We start from the raw sequence: 16,747 nt of genomic DNA, 5'->3' as shown, positions 1-16,747 counted from the left end.
TTCTCCCGTCCTCGTCGTTTCTGCTTCTCCCTTCCTCGCCGACGTCATTTCTGCGTCTCTTCTCCACACCGTGTCTCGCCGTCGTTACTTCTCTTTTCCGTGTGGGGTCTTGCAGTCGCAGTTTATTTCCGGCCAAAATTTTCCAATTCTCAACCCTCAGGTCTCAAGTCTCAGACTAACTCTTTCTGACTCTATTCCTCTGAAATCTGAAATTTATTTTGAATATACATATTATGTATTATCATGGTTCTAAAAATCGGATTGGACCGGCTAGTCGAACCAATTCAACCGGAATCCGACAATAAAAACGGTTCAATCCGATACTTATAACCATTGGAGAAAAAATCGCTTAAAAACCGTCGAACCGACCGGTTATTAGTTGGTTGGACCGGACTGATAACCGGCCGGTTCGAATAAAACGACGCCGTTTTGTTTATTTGAAAAAAAAAAAAACAAAACAAAAGCAGAGCCATTCGTGAACCAAAATCCCCCCCCCCCCCCAAATAATTCGTGCACTCCCTGGAGACCTCTGAAGTCAAGGAAAACCCTAGCCCTTCATTGCCGCCGCCGTCCCCAGGTCCTCAGCGCCGCCGCTGCTTCCTCTTCCCCGTGTCATTTTCATCTTCGCTGGCACGTCGTTTTCATCTTCCTCTTCCCCAGGTAGCTCGGCACGTCGTTTTCATCTTCGCTGGCTTCTCGGCACGGAACCCAGGTTAGTGGCCCTGCTTTCAATTCTTCGCCTCCGCTTCTTCCTTTTAATTTCTGAATGTTCGGTCTTCTTCTTCGTTTGAAGTTCTGAAATTGTTGTTCAATTTTTGTTCCATTTTTCTTGTAATGTTTTGTAAATTGTAATTGTCTGCTGCTGATGGATCTGTCTTGTATTTGCTGGTTGCTGAGGCCTGTAAAATTTTTTTTCAAATTTACTGATGGCTCTGTTAGTCTGTTGCTTTCAATTCTTTGCTCTGTTACTGATGGCTCTGTTACCGATAGCTCGATGGCTCTGTTAGTTGCTGATGGCTCTTAATTTTTGGTTCAAATTTACTGATGGCTTTGTTTGTAGTTGCTGGTTTTGCTGGATGAAGGTTTAGTGTTTTGGAATGTTTTATAATGTGCTAATGTTTGTAATTGCTGGCTTTGTTTGTAATTGCTGGGTGAAGGTTTTGTGTTTTGTGATTATTGGTTAATGTTTTGGTTTAGTGTTCTCTCTTTTCCAGATTTCCCTTCTCCCTGTATTTCTGCATGTTGCTGAATTGGTAATCAATAAATTTGCCTTTTTGCTGTAAATCGGACTTTACTGGGATTTGTTAAATTTGTTGCTGTAACTTGAATTTGTTGTTGAATTTGTTGCTTCCCAGTCACAGAATCAGAACAGAATGCCTAGTCAGTGCTTGATTGATTGGCTTTGCTCACTGATTGTATTTGATGATAAATTTTAAATTGATAACTTTTAAATTTTAAATTTGCACTGCCCATGTTACTGATTCACTGTTCTTTCAGTGCTTTTTGTTGTTGTTAATCATTGTGATGAGCTTTGTTAAAATTTGCACTGCCTATATTACTGAGTGTTCCTTCAGTGCTTTTTGTTGTTGTTAATCATTTGTGATGAACTTTGTTAAAATTTGCACTGCCTATGTTACTGATTCACGGATTCATCCCTCTCGTCATTATCATTGGCATGAACTCCGAACCAAAACCCCAACTCTCTGGATAAAATTGTAACGAAAGCTGATTGGGACTTTTTCTTCTACTTAAGGTATGAATCAGAATGATGAGGCCAAGTTGTGAATACACAAGTGTCAACGGACTATAATATATATTGAGTTTGTGACATTAGAAGGGTGTAATAATAACAATAATGGAGTCATGGTATTTGAATATTGAGGTTTAACATTTAAAATCTCAGCTTCTCAGCCCTGTTTGATTCTTCATCTCAGGCAATTGAATCAAATCAACCAGGCCTTCCTTTTCTTTTTCTTTTAGTTGATTCTTAATTTTTCTAATATATGTAGCTTTCTGAATCAAGTGGATCAGATTATGTAGTTTTTTTTATTTGGGATATTTTCGGAGACGCATTAGAAGAGCTATTTTATTATTATGTTTGCTATAATAATATTCACATGTTCTGTATGCTTGTGATTGTTTCGGTGTTTACATTTTCTTTCCAAGTCACTTGCTGTGGTTGTTCTTTGAGTTAAGGCTTTGTATGTGTGTGTGAGAATATGTGATAATGTTGAATGCTGTTGCATCTAATAGCAGTTCTTGGAGTACCTTCATCTTTGGTCCTTTATAATTTATCTATTATTTTATTTTAACACTGTTTTTCCGGTTGAACCACCGGTTGGACCAATGAACCAGTGACTAAAACGGTTTGATGACCGGTCCGGTTTTCAGAACCTTGTGTATTATTGATGATTCTGAGTTTTGAGATATTAATTTTTGAATTTTTATTTGATTTCTGTCGTTGATGAGTTATAAATTCAATTGTTTAATTTATTAATTCTGCTGAGATTGATTTTTAAATCTAATCTGTTGTGCTTGTTATTTTGGTGAATTGTTTTGCTGTTATTGATTCAAAATAAAAACATTGCTACAATTCTATCTTGTGCTGTTTTATTTATGCTGATTTATTCTGATTTTGGATTGGTGGTTCTGGTTGCTAGTTTTCAATTCAGTCTGTTGTAGTTGTTATTTTGGTGAATTGTTTTGCTGTTATTGATTCAAAATAAAAACATTGCCACAATTCTATCTTGTGTTGTTTATGCTGATTTATTTTAATTTTGGATTGGTAATTCTGATTGCTGATTTTCTGATTCTGAATTGTTGATGGTGTTATGGTGCATGCTTCATTGCATTGTGCTGGATGGCTGAAATTTTTCTAATTTTGAGATATTTATGGTTGATTCTGACTGCTTTGCTTATTCTGGAATTTTTTGTTTATACTTTTTTTTTTATATTTTGTTGTTGATTATTTGTGAATTTTTAATAATAAATTATGAAAAATTGAAAAATTTTAAAATTTATCAGCATAAAATTTTTTAATTTAAATATTTAAAATTATATATTAAATTTTTTTATAATTTTATCATATATTTAATTAAACCGATTGAATCCCAGTTGAACCCCGGTTGAACCTGAACCATTGAATCAGTCACTCTACCGGTTCATTGACCGGTTCGGTTCTCGCAACCTTGGTTTGGAGTTTGTACTGAAAAAAACGGATATATCCTCCGTCGGCGTTGTCCTCAACAGCGCCACAGAATGGGAGCAATAGGGGTTGCTGCTGCTGCCGCCATGTCTATTGCACCAAAAGTAGCCAAGCACCTACGTCTCAATCTCAACTCTTTTCTCGCCACATTCCCTAAAACCACCACCACCACAACCACCATGCCTCTCTTCCCCCGCTGCTGCCACTGCCTTTCTTCTTCCCTTTCTCCCCCCTTCTCCACCCGCTCCTTCTGCACCGCCACCCTCCAATCCAGCGATGCCGCCGCCGCAGCACACACTAAAGTTGGAGAATTTCGGAGAAAGCTGAAGGTGGCTGATGTGAAGGGTGGGCCAGATCAAGGGTTGGATAAGCTTGGCCAGAGTCTCGTCATCACGGGTTGGGTCCGCACTCTTCGTGTTCAGAGCAGCATTACCTTTGTTGAGGTCACCTTTCTTTATCTCTCTCTTTGTTCCTCTCATTTTTCTCAACTGGATGGCACATGGGACCTATTTCATGTGAGTTGTATACTAGAGAATACAGATGTCATTTAGTTAGTTGGTTGGTTGGTTAGTTAGCTAGTGTGTTAGTTAGTTGGTTGGTTTGTTAGCTTGTAGTAAGAGTAACCAAGTAGTAACTAATGTATAACTACCTAACCAATAAAGTGGAGCTGCTCAAGTGAGATACGCAATTAGGAAAATGCTATTTCCTTTCAAGTTTGTTTTATCTGTGATGTGGCAATGAACTTGTGTGATTCGACTGAGCAAATTGTTTGTTGTATCTAGATTAACGATGGTTCCTGCCTTTCTAATATGCAATGTGTGATGGATTCGGGAGCAGAAGGTTATGATCAGGTATGCTTCTTTCCTGAAACTCTGGTTGGTGGTCACTCATGCCTATCATGAAAGCTGGTGTATTTTAAGTTCATCAGTGCGATTTGTAGCTTTTTATCTGTCTGTTTTCAAGATCTGGAGCTTATTATTAGGTTGAATCTGGTTCGATTACGACTGGTGCGTCTATTTGGGTGCAAGGAGTTGTGGTGGAGAGCCAAGGATCCAAGCAGAAAGTGGAATTAAAAGTCAACAAAATAGTATTGGTTAGTCTTCCCTCATTGTCAATCAAATTGGTCATTAAGTCATTATTTTGCTCTCATAGAATTTCAGCATCTTGCCTATATTAGTCAGCCAAAATGTTGTATAGACATCTCCCCTATTATATATTGGCATTGTAACTGCTATTTGTTATTTTCAAAATTTCAAATATTTTAATGTGGACATGTTTGTAGCAGTACTGAGACGTCTCAATTGTGTATAGCAAAATGGCTTGCTCTGTTTCTTTGGCTTAGCTCCTGAAAATTTTTGCTTTAAGCTCATTATTTACTCACTGAATTCGAATGTAATGTAGATCTCTAATTTCTGTGAATGATTAAAGTTGATTTTACTTTTCTCCATTTGTATTCATGCCAATAGACACGACATGATTCGAACTTTAGTTTTGTAAATCTTGAATCCAAGCTGGCAATTTGATGCTAATATTTGGTCTTGTATGTTCAGGTTGGCAAGAGTGATCCTTCCTTTCCCATCCAAAAGAAAAGAGCGAGCAGAGAATTTCTAAGAACAAAAGCGCATCTTCGGCCAAGAACAAATACTTTTGGTGCAGTATGGTTTCCTTTATTTTAAGCATATTTGTATCAAGCTTGTTAACCTGTCTGCTTCGTTATTCTAAAAGAAAAAATTATTTAGTCTTCCTTCTTGTAAAAACTTTCATCTGCCTATAAATCCTTTTCATGTTCTTGTTTTTCATCCGTCCTATTGCAGATGGTTTATAGTTAAGGGTTTCTACATAGAAGAATGGTGGGGAATACACATCTCTTAGTTTGATTTGTTCAGTGCTATAGTGTAGTGGGGTGCAACTGCTATTGTTTGCATGTTTCATGCGGATATCAAATTCATAAAATCTGAGTCAGACCTAGCTAGTTTTAGTTTTTTTTTTATTTTTTTATTTACAATTTAAGTTGAATTACTGTGACAGCTTTAAATCTTTTAATATAGATGAATAAAAATGAGATCTTGTATACATAGTTATATTGCATATTTTAGATAAATAATCTACACAGAAATATTGTAAACATATTTGATATTGATTTGAAATTACTCCCGGGAGGTTAGTCTTGTTCTGTTTCAAGTGTGTTGCATTGGTATGCACTGATAGGTGTGTTAAATCTTGATTAATGTATTTAAAATTAACGATCCATAAATATTCAAATACCAGTTCATCAGTTAAATCTAAGCTACATTGTTACTTTTCCAATTTATCGGCCCAGTCAAGTGGACCTTCAAATAATTAATGTCATCCTTGTAGGTTGAAGACCTAGTCCTGTTAATTTTTTATTATGCAATTTATTCTTATAGATATGTTTTGCGGGGTAAAATGTTTAGCCGTTGTTTGTTAATCTCCTTTCTCTATTTTTCAATTGCACAACATATTTTGCTATGCTTGTATTTGTTTAAAATTCTGATGGTGTGATTGATTCAAGTAAGTTCTGTTACTATCTTACCTTAGGTGGTAATCATTTTTTAAGTCATCATGTTCTTTTTATGGTGAAAAATGGTTCAGGTTGCAAGGGTTAGGAATGCGCTGGCATATGCTACCCACAAATTCTTCCAAGAGAATGGGTTTATTTGGGTCGCAAGTCCTATTATCACTGCTTCAGATTGTGAGGGAGCGGGTGAACAGTTTTGTGTTACTACATTGGTACTCACAGCTCCATCCAGAGATAGTTCCTCTTCATAGTAATATATAGTTATGAAAATTCTGTGTTGATGCACCTTGGATATGCAAGGGCATAATTCTTCCTCTCCTCTTCCCCCACAGAAATAATCTCATTAAGTAGGAAATTTGTTACAAAACGTAACTTGTGTAGCAAGCAGTTCTGCAGTCCGATGCTATTAAACAGATGCAAGAAAACTTCATTTTTTTCTCAGAAGAGTATATAAAAAAGAATATTATAGGATGATAAGCTTACTTTCAGGCATTGATAAATTGACATTAAAGAACTAAAATTTAAGATAATGTTTCAGTAAAACTACTATAAGCAAGATCTTGTCAATGTTAAATTCAAGATCAGCAAATCTTATCCAATCAGCACTATTTAGATATTTCTCCGTTTAGTTTAAGATCAGATTATGGCTATATACTCTTACTTATATATTTTTCCTTTTTAATTTACAGATACCAAATTCTCATGAAACTGCTGATTCTCCAGTTGATGCCATTCCAAAAGTGAATAATGGATTGATTGATTGGTCGCAAGTAGGCAGATTTTTATGCTTGCTCTTATGATATCGGTTGTCATTTGTAAATTTTCAACAAGCATGCAATGAAGTTTGTGCTTTACATATTCTAACTAAAACTACTCTGTGCACCAGGACTTTTTTGGTAAACCAGCATTTTTGACTGTTTCAGGCCAACTCAATGCTGAAACTTATGCTACTGCTCTTTCTGATGTACATGCACCTCCTCCTATTTCTTCTTTTTCATTTTAAAATTTTTATACTTCGGTTTGTCTTCCATAGAATTTAGTATTTTTGAATTTAGTTGAGATTCACTTTGAATCTTGTACCTATGCAGGTATATACATTTGGTCCCACTTTCCGAGCAGAAAATTCTAACACGTCAAGACACTTGGCTGAATTTTGGGTCAGTGTTTTCTGTTTTTGAGTTAAAGTTGAACAGATTGGAATTCAGAGCATGCATTCATTTTTGTTTATAAGTTTCTGAGTCTTCCGTATTAGTTACTGTTATGTTTGTTTGATGGAACAAGAATTAAAGGAAATATATTGTATTTATTTTTTTCTCAGATGATTGAGCCGGAACTTGCTTTTGCTGATCTAAATGATGACATGGCTTGTGCTACTGCATATATTCAGTCTGTAGTATGTAACTTTCCACAATTACTTTGAAGTTTTCATGGTCTTAGGTTAGATCCTTTTCCGAAGCTCATTTTTATATCATTTCTTCACATTAAAGCTTTTTCGCTGGATGCATTTGTTTCTTGAAGATTAGATATGTTCTTGATAACTGCAAGGAAGACATGGAGTTTTTCAATACATGGATTGATAAGGGAATCATTGACCGCTTGAGTGTATGAGCTCAGTGTAACCATCACTGATATTTTTCTCCCCTTTATCTGAGATTTTTCTCCCCTTAAGCTGTCCATATTAATTTTAATCACTGATATTCTATTTCTCCATTTTATTTTGTTATTATTATGTAAAGGATTTGGCAAACAGAGATGTTGTGCAAATAACCTACACTGAAGCGATAGATCTTCTGTCTCGAGCAAATAAGAAATTTGAATTCCCGGTAATCAGTCATATTTTCATTTTCCCATTTGCAGTGGAACCCTTATTCTGCACTTGGCTTCTCCAACCATTTCCTTTTGCATTTGTTCTGATAGGTCATGCTTCCAACTAAAACATGTAATATTATGTTTAGTGAATGTGCACTTAATTTTTGGCTTTTGTGTATTCTTAAATTTAGTAGGTGAAGAACTTTATCCATTCTAGCACGCATTCAATTCACAATAATAATCTGCAACGTTATTTTCAATATTGAATTGAATTCCATGGTTGATCTATGTTGCGAGGTCCAACAAGGACAAAGCTTGATTGCTATTGTTGTATTGACTCTAATTTTCATATATTAGGTGCTTACAAGTATTTAGCATCGGTTTCTTTGACTTCCATAGGTGAAATGGGGTTGTGATCTGCAAAGTGAACATGAGCGTTATATAACTGAAGAGGCATTTGGTGGTTGCCCTGTTATAATCAGAGACTATCCGAAGGCATGTTGATTTTTCCTTTTGTTTCTGCTCCTTATCTTCTATTCAATTATGGGACAACATAATGAAAAGAATAAGAAATTTCAGCATGGCTGAGAAAATTGAAATCCGTGTTTTGCCCTCGTTTTGCTTACTTTTTGTTTGGTGGTTGTTAAATATTGTTGAGAATATGGCTTGTAGTTGTAGGTAGGATAGGAGAAAAGAAGAAAGAATAGAAAGGTTGCAAATAATATGAAATGTGTTGATACGACGACATATGGTCTGGTGTGTTATAGTAAGCAACACAATAATTCTATTTATAAATCCTTGTAAATAGGAATGGTTTCTAGCTTCTTGTAACACACCGTATAATATTGTATCTGTATGTTTCATATTCTGAGACTTTCTATTCCTTTTCTCTGCTCTACCATAATAATCTCAACATGTTATCCAAGCAGTCGATGACCAGTGGTGAAACAATTTTACCTTGGCTGTTGGATTTGAAATTTTCAGGATATCAAAGCATTCTATATGCGGCAGAATGATGACGGAAGGACAGTTGCAGCCATGGACATGTTGGTTCCAAAGGTATGTTTTCTATTGCCTTTTCCCCTCTTTTTTATTACTGTCATCAAGAACCGTTTGAGTATCAAATTCTCACATCTCCTTACTACTACCCGAAAGAGTTATAGTTGGTTAAGCTTTGGTTTTTTAGATAACATGGAGTTCCTATACAAGTTAATTACCCTAGGCTGGTGAAGCCTCTTGTTTAAATTTTATTCCAGTAATATCTATGTTGTTTGTTTAAGGAACTCAACTAAATGTAAAGATATACTCATGATTTGTTATATTTTTTGTGTTTATGTAAGATTGGTGAACTTATTGGTGGAAGCCAAAGAGAAGAACGGCTTGAGTATCTCGAAGCCCGCTTAGATGATTTAAAGCTAAATAAGGATGCATATTGGTGGTATCTTGACTTGCGTCGTTATGGTTCAGGTGAAGATGATGCTCAAGTCTCTTAATTGTTGCGTACTCAGACTATTTTAACAGTTGATAGTAATCATTTAAATATAATATTGTGTCCCTTGTTCTTTATATCCTTCATTGTTGGTTGTTGGTAATGATGATATTGTGTTGGTGAATGCAGTGCCTCATGCAGGGTTTGGTTTGGGGTTTGAGAGATTAGTGCAGTTTGCAACAGGAATGGACAATATAAGGGATGCCATTCCCTTTCCTCGTACACCTGCCTCCGCTGAGTTTTAGACCCTTGCATATATATGGACAGAATCTACATTCATTTTATTTATACGAACTTCTATTTTTTAGAGGTTAAGGTAAAGGGCAACTAATTGTATTCTTTATCTGCACAACAATATTAAAAACAATGTATTTTGAGCAATATAAATTATAGAATCTCTACTTGGAAAAAAAAAGGTTGTTTCTTGCTAGTATGGTTGTTTTTGGTATGTTTTTGTTTCCAGGTGTAGAAGATTGGCTTTTTTTTTTTTGTTTCAGAGTTAAATTTTCATGCACTCACAATGTAAAACATAAAACATTTACACAGTCGTGCAATTATAACTATTTTCTTGGATAACTGAGTTAATAGTCAAAATCGTCCTTGAAAGATAATCCAATCTCTATTTTGGTCCTCGAAAGACAAAATTAATTGAAATCGTCCTCGAAAAATACACGATTTGGTCACGTTAGTCTTTTCGTCAGTTGGATGACGTGGTAGGTTAATGTCATATGTCACAAGATGATTGGTTGACATGTTAGATTAGTGACATGTGGCACGTCACGTGTCACTTAACATGTAAAAAAGTTATTTATAATTAAAATAGTCCTTGAAAGTTTAGACGTAAGTCATTTTCATCTTTAAAATTTTAAAAATTAATCAAATTAGTCCTTATATAATTTTTTTTATTTTTTCTTGATAATATTAAATTTAAAATATTTTTTGATATTACTAATTTTAATAGAAATGTAATTGACACAAAAAATTAGTAATTGTATCTTTTCTTCTTAAAAATATTTTTAATAAAATTATCTCTCCTTTAATTCTTCTCAAAATATCTCTTATTCTTTTCTATTCTAAAACATTTTTGTTACATTATTACATTTTGCTAGAATATATATATACTCAAAATTGAAATGTATGTATTTGTTAACCTAAACAAAGTTATATGCTCAAAATCAAAATTTATGTATGTTAACCTAAACAAAGTTATACTATTAATTTTTTTTCATTACGGTATTACTTATAGATATGATGTAATGGTAGTGATATTAAAAGAAAAATTATATAATGATCTCAAACATATGAAACACAAATTTATTATGATCTTTACATGTAGTACGCTTAAGAAGCAATTCGTTTAGCATATATAATAATAATAATAATAATAATAATAATAATAATAATAATAATAATAATAATAATAATTAAGCAACAAATTTTTAATCTTTTGTAAAGTTTGAAATTGAAGCAAAATTTATGGATCTTCTTGAATTTTGACTTTTAATATCACTATCATTACATTCTATATGTAAGTAATACAGTAATGAAAAAAAAAAAAGATGTAGTAGAAAAAAATAGTGGTATAACTTTGTTTAGGTTAACATATATAAATTTTGATTTTGAGCATATAACTTTGTTTAGGTTAACAAATACATACATTTTAATTTTGAGTATATATATATTCCAACAAAATGTAATAATGTAAGGAAAATGTTTTAGAATAGAAAAGAACAAGAGAGATTTTGAGAAGAATTAAAGGAGAGAGATAATTTTATTGAAAAAATTTTTAAGAAGAAAATATACAATTACTAATTTTTTGTTTGTCAATTACATTTCTATTAAAATTAGTAGTATCAAAAAATATTTCAAATTTAATATTATCAAGAAAAAATAAAAAAATTATATAAGGACTAATTTGATTAATTTTTAAAATTTTAGGGATGAAAATAACGTACGTCTGAACTTTCAAGGACTATTTTGATTATAAATAACTTTTTTACATGTCAAGTGACACGTGGCCTTAACCCACCACGTCATCATCCAACTGACGGAAGGACTAACGTGACCAAGTCGTGTATCTTTTGGAGACGATTTTGATTAATTTTGTCTTTCGAGGACCAAAATGGAGATCGAGGTATCTTTCAGGGACGATTTTGACTATTAACTCGGATAACTATTGTAACACCCTATTACACTAAGTTTCCTTATAGCCGTAAAGCAAAAGTCATAAAGCATCACGACAATTCTAAGGCTCATACAATAGTATATAATTCAAGAAAATATTACAAATTAGAATCCCAATAAGAACAGGAGATCAAAATAAAAATAGAAGAAACAAAACACGGAGCATTCACATATGATAACTAAGGCGTGACGGCACGAATAAAAACAAAGTATATAAAACTTTGCAAAGATAACTAAGGCGTGACAGTAAGAATAAAAACAAGTATATAAAACTTTGCAAAAGATTAAAGATATACAAGGTAATAGATATAAGAAATATAAAGTAGATAAGCATATAAGCATATATATATATATAATCAAAAGGAAACTAGTCACTGGCGGCAGAATTTAGGCCAGCTAGTTAAGCAAAAGATATAACAAATTTTTTATATTAAAACAGCTAACATCTTATCTCTCAAAGTCTATAGAATAAAAACCTGTAAAGCAACACAAAAGTGGAGATAACTACAATAAAAATAAAACAAAAGTACAACTTGAACCATTCTCCGCTCCGTCATCACATCCGCAAAATTCATCGAGATGGGTTGCGACCTGTATCGGAAAAACAACAATTATATATGGTATGAGAACCGGGGGTTCTTAGTATGCTAACAATGTCCAATAGATAAGATATAAGGTTCTAGAAAGTCAAAAACAATCCTAGAACTCCCCACATGCATAAAATTCAAACTTACAAAACATTTTAAATCCATAAAAGGGGTTATCTAACTTATGAATTTTCTAACTAACTGACACCACGTGTTGTCCCACAACCTTCGACAACCTATCTTCCATGCGATTCCATCGCCACCACCTATCGAATCTCCTCAATCCCAATAGAAAACACAGTTAAATGTAGACAAGTAAAACACAAGTTAGTTGCATATACAACAAGTAACTCAAGTAGCATTTTTAGGCATGTTATACAACTAGGCATAATGCAAGTAATCAATCCAAACAAATACGTAGGATGCACATGATGAATGTCTGTCCTAATTGGCCGTGATATCACTTGTCAATTCAACTGTCAACCTGACACATCCCCTCGGGATGTCACCTTTCTATCATGTATATAAATATGCGTCTTGGGATATAGTGTCCTAGCTCACTTTTATGGGATATAGTGTCCGACCACACTCTTGTGATACGAAAGGATGCGAGTGGGAGACTGCCTCAGACCCCACATTTGAATGTAAGGGGGAGACTATCTTAGCCTCTACACTGACGTTGCAACCTCGACAAGTGGGATCAACTAACCGTCCTTGCCAGGCGCATAGAGACTTACCAATAATATCATGATATAACTTTCATTTCATTGATCACTTTTATATTTAGCAGATTCATTAACCTAAATCTTTCATATATCATCACTAGCTCTTATTTATCATCAACATAACACTCCACCAATCCGCTCTAGTTATTCTATCCACAATACTTCCTAAACCTAAGTTACTGTCTCTAGACTCATAACAGAAGTATCCTTTAAAATTCACTCTGTACACTTCTGCTCGTCCCAAAGTCTAAACACTAGTTAGGGGATCTTAAATAATAGTTATGGAGGTTTAGAAGGCTAGAGGAATAGTTGAAAACTTAAAAATTTATTTTCTGCAAAACAGGGAGGTCATGCGTACGCATATCTTCCACGTACGTGAGAATACTGGATAGAAAGGTCTGCCCACGTCGCCTGACACTTCCACGTACGCATGGTTTCAAAAATGGTATTGTCGCATACGCATGCATCCACGTACGCGAGAGTACTAGGTAGAACTATTTACTCGTGTACGCATGACACTTCCGCGTACGCTCCAAAAAGCTGATAAGTACAGAAAATTCAGTTTTTACACAAAACCTAAGTTATGGTCAGTCAGTTTTAAAATTTTTAACCCTTCTTGTCCATATTTAATTAATTAATTATTTAATTATCATTTAACTGGGTTATACATCCTACCCACCTAATTAGAAATTTTGTCCTCAATTTTAGATTTACCCGAAAATAACTTGGGATAGTCCTTTCGCATCTCTGACTCTAACTCCCAAGTATGCTCTTCTATCCCAACTCTACTCCATGCTACTTTTACAAACAAAATTTTTTTTCCGCGCAACTTCTTCACACTGGTGTTATCGATCCTCACTGGTGTGACTTGAAAAGTTAGGTTCTCCTTCAACTGAACCGATTTGGGCCATAACACATTAGTCGTATCTGGTGCGTACTTATGGAGTTGTGACACATGGAATACGTCATATAGGTTAGAAAGATGTGGCAGTAAGGCCACTTGATAAGCCACTGGTCCGATTCTTCTCAACAACTCAAACGGCCCAATGTATTTTTAATCACTCTTCCGATCCCAGTTGTTGGAGTAACCTTCAAGAATACATGACTTCCTTTTTTAAACTCTAAAGATTTTTTTCTCTGGTCCGCATAACTCTTCTGTTAGCTTTGCGCAGTTTGAATCTTAGCTCGAATTCGCTTGATCTGTTAAGTGGTTTCTGCTACTAACTCCGGACCCAAAATACTTGATTCACCTACTTCATACTAACACAGTGGAGACTGTCACTTCCTACTATATAAAGTCTCATATGGAGCCATCCCAATACTCGCATGATAACTGTTGTTATACGCAAACTCTACCAATGGCATGTAACGATCCCAACTTCCCGGCTGATCCAACACACACGCCCGTAGCATATCATCTAATGTTTGAATAGTCTGACTGGTCATCAGTTTGTGAATGATATGTCGTGTTGAGACATAGTCTCGTACCGAAAGATTTTTGAAAAATTTCCTAAAACTGACATGAATCCAGATCTTAATCACCGTACAATCTCACTATCTTCTTGATGTACAGTCTTTCTCATTCCTCCAATTCATATTACGTGGTGTTGTTAATTAATTAAAACTCAATATGTATTGTTATTATTATTGTTAATTATGAAGTCGTTAATTTTTTTCTTGTATATTATTAATTTTTAATTGTGATTTATTTTTTAAGTTTAAAATAAGTCACAATTTAATTATATTCTTTTAAATTAAGTAATATTGTTAATTAGTTAAAATTTTAATTATATATTATTTATTATTGTTGTTATTTATGAAATTATTTAATTTTTTCACATGTCATTGATTTATAATAGTTTTTTACATATAAATTAATGTGGAGCTGCTTTTGCAGGTAAGGCGCTTGACAAAGATTTGAAATTTTTCTTTGATTACTTCGTGTGTTTATGGATTAAAGTTTGCAAATGAGGTTTTTGTATAAAATTGATTTTATAAACTTGATTTTGATAAAAAGTAAATTAACTTTTAACATGATTTGTTAAAATGGATTATAATAAAATGAATATCGTTTAAATTACATTATTCAAAATTACGTTCAGATAAAAATTACTAAAAAAAGATATGAATTTATATCATCTAAACTATATTATTTTAACACTCTTTAATTATAATTTCTTTTGAAAGAATTTAAATTTATCTGTTGAAATTTAGTACTCTTTAGATTATAATTTTTAATACATTTCTTTAGTACTCTTTTTGTATTTAATTATATCTTTTTAATGAAATTTATATTATAAAGATTAACAATAGTAAATAAAATATATACTAATTTAAGAACACATAATAAAAAATATACAAAATCAAATAAAAAAAATATAGTTCTATAAAAAAAATATGTATTAATAAAAATAATTAAAAAATTTTATATGAACAATGAATACTAAAAATTCTATTAAAAAAAACAATAATATATATCAGTAAAAATACAAAAAACTCTAAAAAATATCCATATTATTAACAAGAAAAATAAATAAAAAATTGATAAAAAATCAGAACTTAACAAAGAATACCAAGTAATATTTAAAAAATATTTATTTGTAAAGTATAGTCATGAAAAAAATTTAAAAACTAATTATTTTTCGATATCTCTTATTGTAATTGAGATTAAATGACAAAATTGGTAGACAAAAATAAATTCTAAAAGCTAGTTGCTTATAGTGAACGAAAGTTAGAGAAAAAGACGTTAGTTAGAGAAAAAGACGTTAGTTAAACAAAAAATTATGACATTCAAAAAAATTAAACGTGCTTGTGCAAAAAACAAGTTAAATCCTTTTGTTCCTTGCTTCGCATGCTTTCGAGGAAAATAGAAATAAATCTTTTATTTTTAAATCAAATTCAAAATTATAATATATTTTATTTTAAAAAACTGCAGGTAATTAAATTGTGAAAATTTATTATTTATTTTCACTTTTCTCTTCCACCACCATCCATGGCCTTTATTTACCAGCACAGCTTCACAGTCCTACAATGTTTTATTGCAAACTGGAAAGTTCAAACTTATCCCTCTCCTGCCTGTCTTTTCTACACAATGCACATGAACACAAGCTTGAGGAGCATACGATCATAGGAGATTGGGTCATGGTTTGGGGAGCTTTAAGGCTGAAGATGGTTGTAGGCTGATTCTTCAGTGATATACATACCAAGGGTAATGCGTACTAATTTGGAAAACACGGGGAACGATTCTTAGTTTGTTTAGATCAGAGCAACTGTTAAACACAATAAACTTAACTTCAACGATTCATTAGGTGGTTAACCAAATATTACATAAGCGAATAGTGGGCAAAATAAATCATCATGAGGATATTTTAACATCAAACTCAGGCACACAGCCACACGCTAAGCCTCAGAAATTGAGGTTTCTATGGCATGGCAATAGGCAATTCACTTGTTCTGGTAGTTCAAACCACACCATATCAGGAACAGCAAAAATTCCAACCACCCCCCCCCCCCACCATTCCACCACCATCACAAATCCATAGAAGACAATGATAAATGACCTAAGGATCCAATCTCTAACATCCTCATCACCTACAATATCATTGATTTTGCTTTCAGAGAAAAGTGTACATAACAAGGGTCAAGACGAATTAGTTGCTGGTAAACTAAGGTTGTCAGCCACACAAAATCAATCACTGACTGATAGCTAGTATCATAATAGACTAGTAAGTAGTGATAAGATACGACCATTGTTACTCAGAGCTGATAATCCAAACTTACGAAGAAACATGTATGAACTATACTTGCTACAGGATGTAGATGAACTTCAACCCTAAAAGGATAAGACCAAACCAATCTTAAAGATACTAGCATGATGAAGGTATATGCTAGAAATTAACCATTTCATCAAAAAGGGAACACCGAGCCATATTTAGATCTATGGGCTGCTTAAGGTGCGAAATTAGGGAACCCCTACAACCAACCAATCCTCCTATGTTCATATTGAAGATGACTAGTGTTGAGATATTCAAATCACCAACATCGGTTTGATAACTCTAAACATAAAAAATTGTTTAAAGATAAAAGATAATCAGTCAACGGTGAAGATATGAACATAAACAAAATTTTAGTCATTTTGAACACCGAGATAAGCTCTGCTTTAACTAGAAAAAACTGCAAAATCTTAAAAAGGGGGAACATAGTTCAATA

General features: G+C 33.3%; 1 protein-coding gene across 1 annotated transcript; it reads left to right on the top strand.

The window, feature by feature from the left end:
- The first annotated feature begins 510 nt into the window (after positions 1-510).
- On the top strand, positions 511-9,608 carry NS1 (Class II aminoacyl-tRNA and biotin synthetases superfamily protein). The gene is made up of 16 exons (XM_088501407.1): positions 511-712; positions 3,115-3,648; positions 3,988-4,056; positions 4,188-4,298; positions 4,756-4,860; positions 5,819-5,956; positions 6,434-6,514; positions 6,631-6,708; positions 6,833-6,901; positions 7,063-7,137; positions 7,263-7,346; positions 7,481-7,567; positions 7,953-8,048; positions 8,538-8,612; positions 8,894-9,020; positions 9,172-9,608. The coding sequence occupies exons 2-16, from the start codon at positions 3,259-3,261 to the stop codon at positions 9,285-9,287; spliced, it is 1,701 nt and encodes a 566-aa protein (XP_088357533.1). The 5' UTR covers positions 511-712; positions 3,115-3,258; the 3' UTR covers positions 9,288-9,608.
- The last annotated feature ends 7,139 nt before the right edge of the window (positions 9,609-16,747 follow it).

This window comes from Arachis ipaensis, chromosome B1, assembly GCF_059453495.1.
Source record: "Arachis ipaensis isolate K30076 ecotype BB chromosome B1, ASM5945349v1, whole genome shotgun sequence".
NCBI classification, from domain to species: Eukaryota; Viridiplantae; Streptophyta; class Magnoliopsida; order Fabales; family Fabaceae; genus Arachis; species Arachis ipaensis.
The sequence above is the reverse complement of the archived record's forward strand: the minus strand, read 5'-3'. Positions and strand labels throughout refer to the sequence as shown.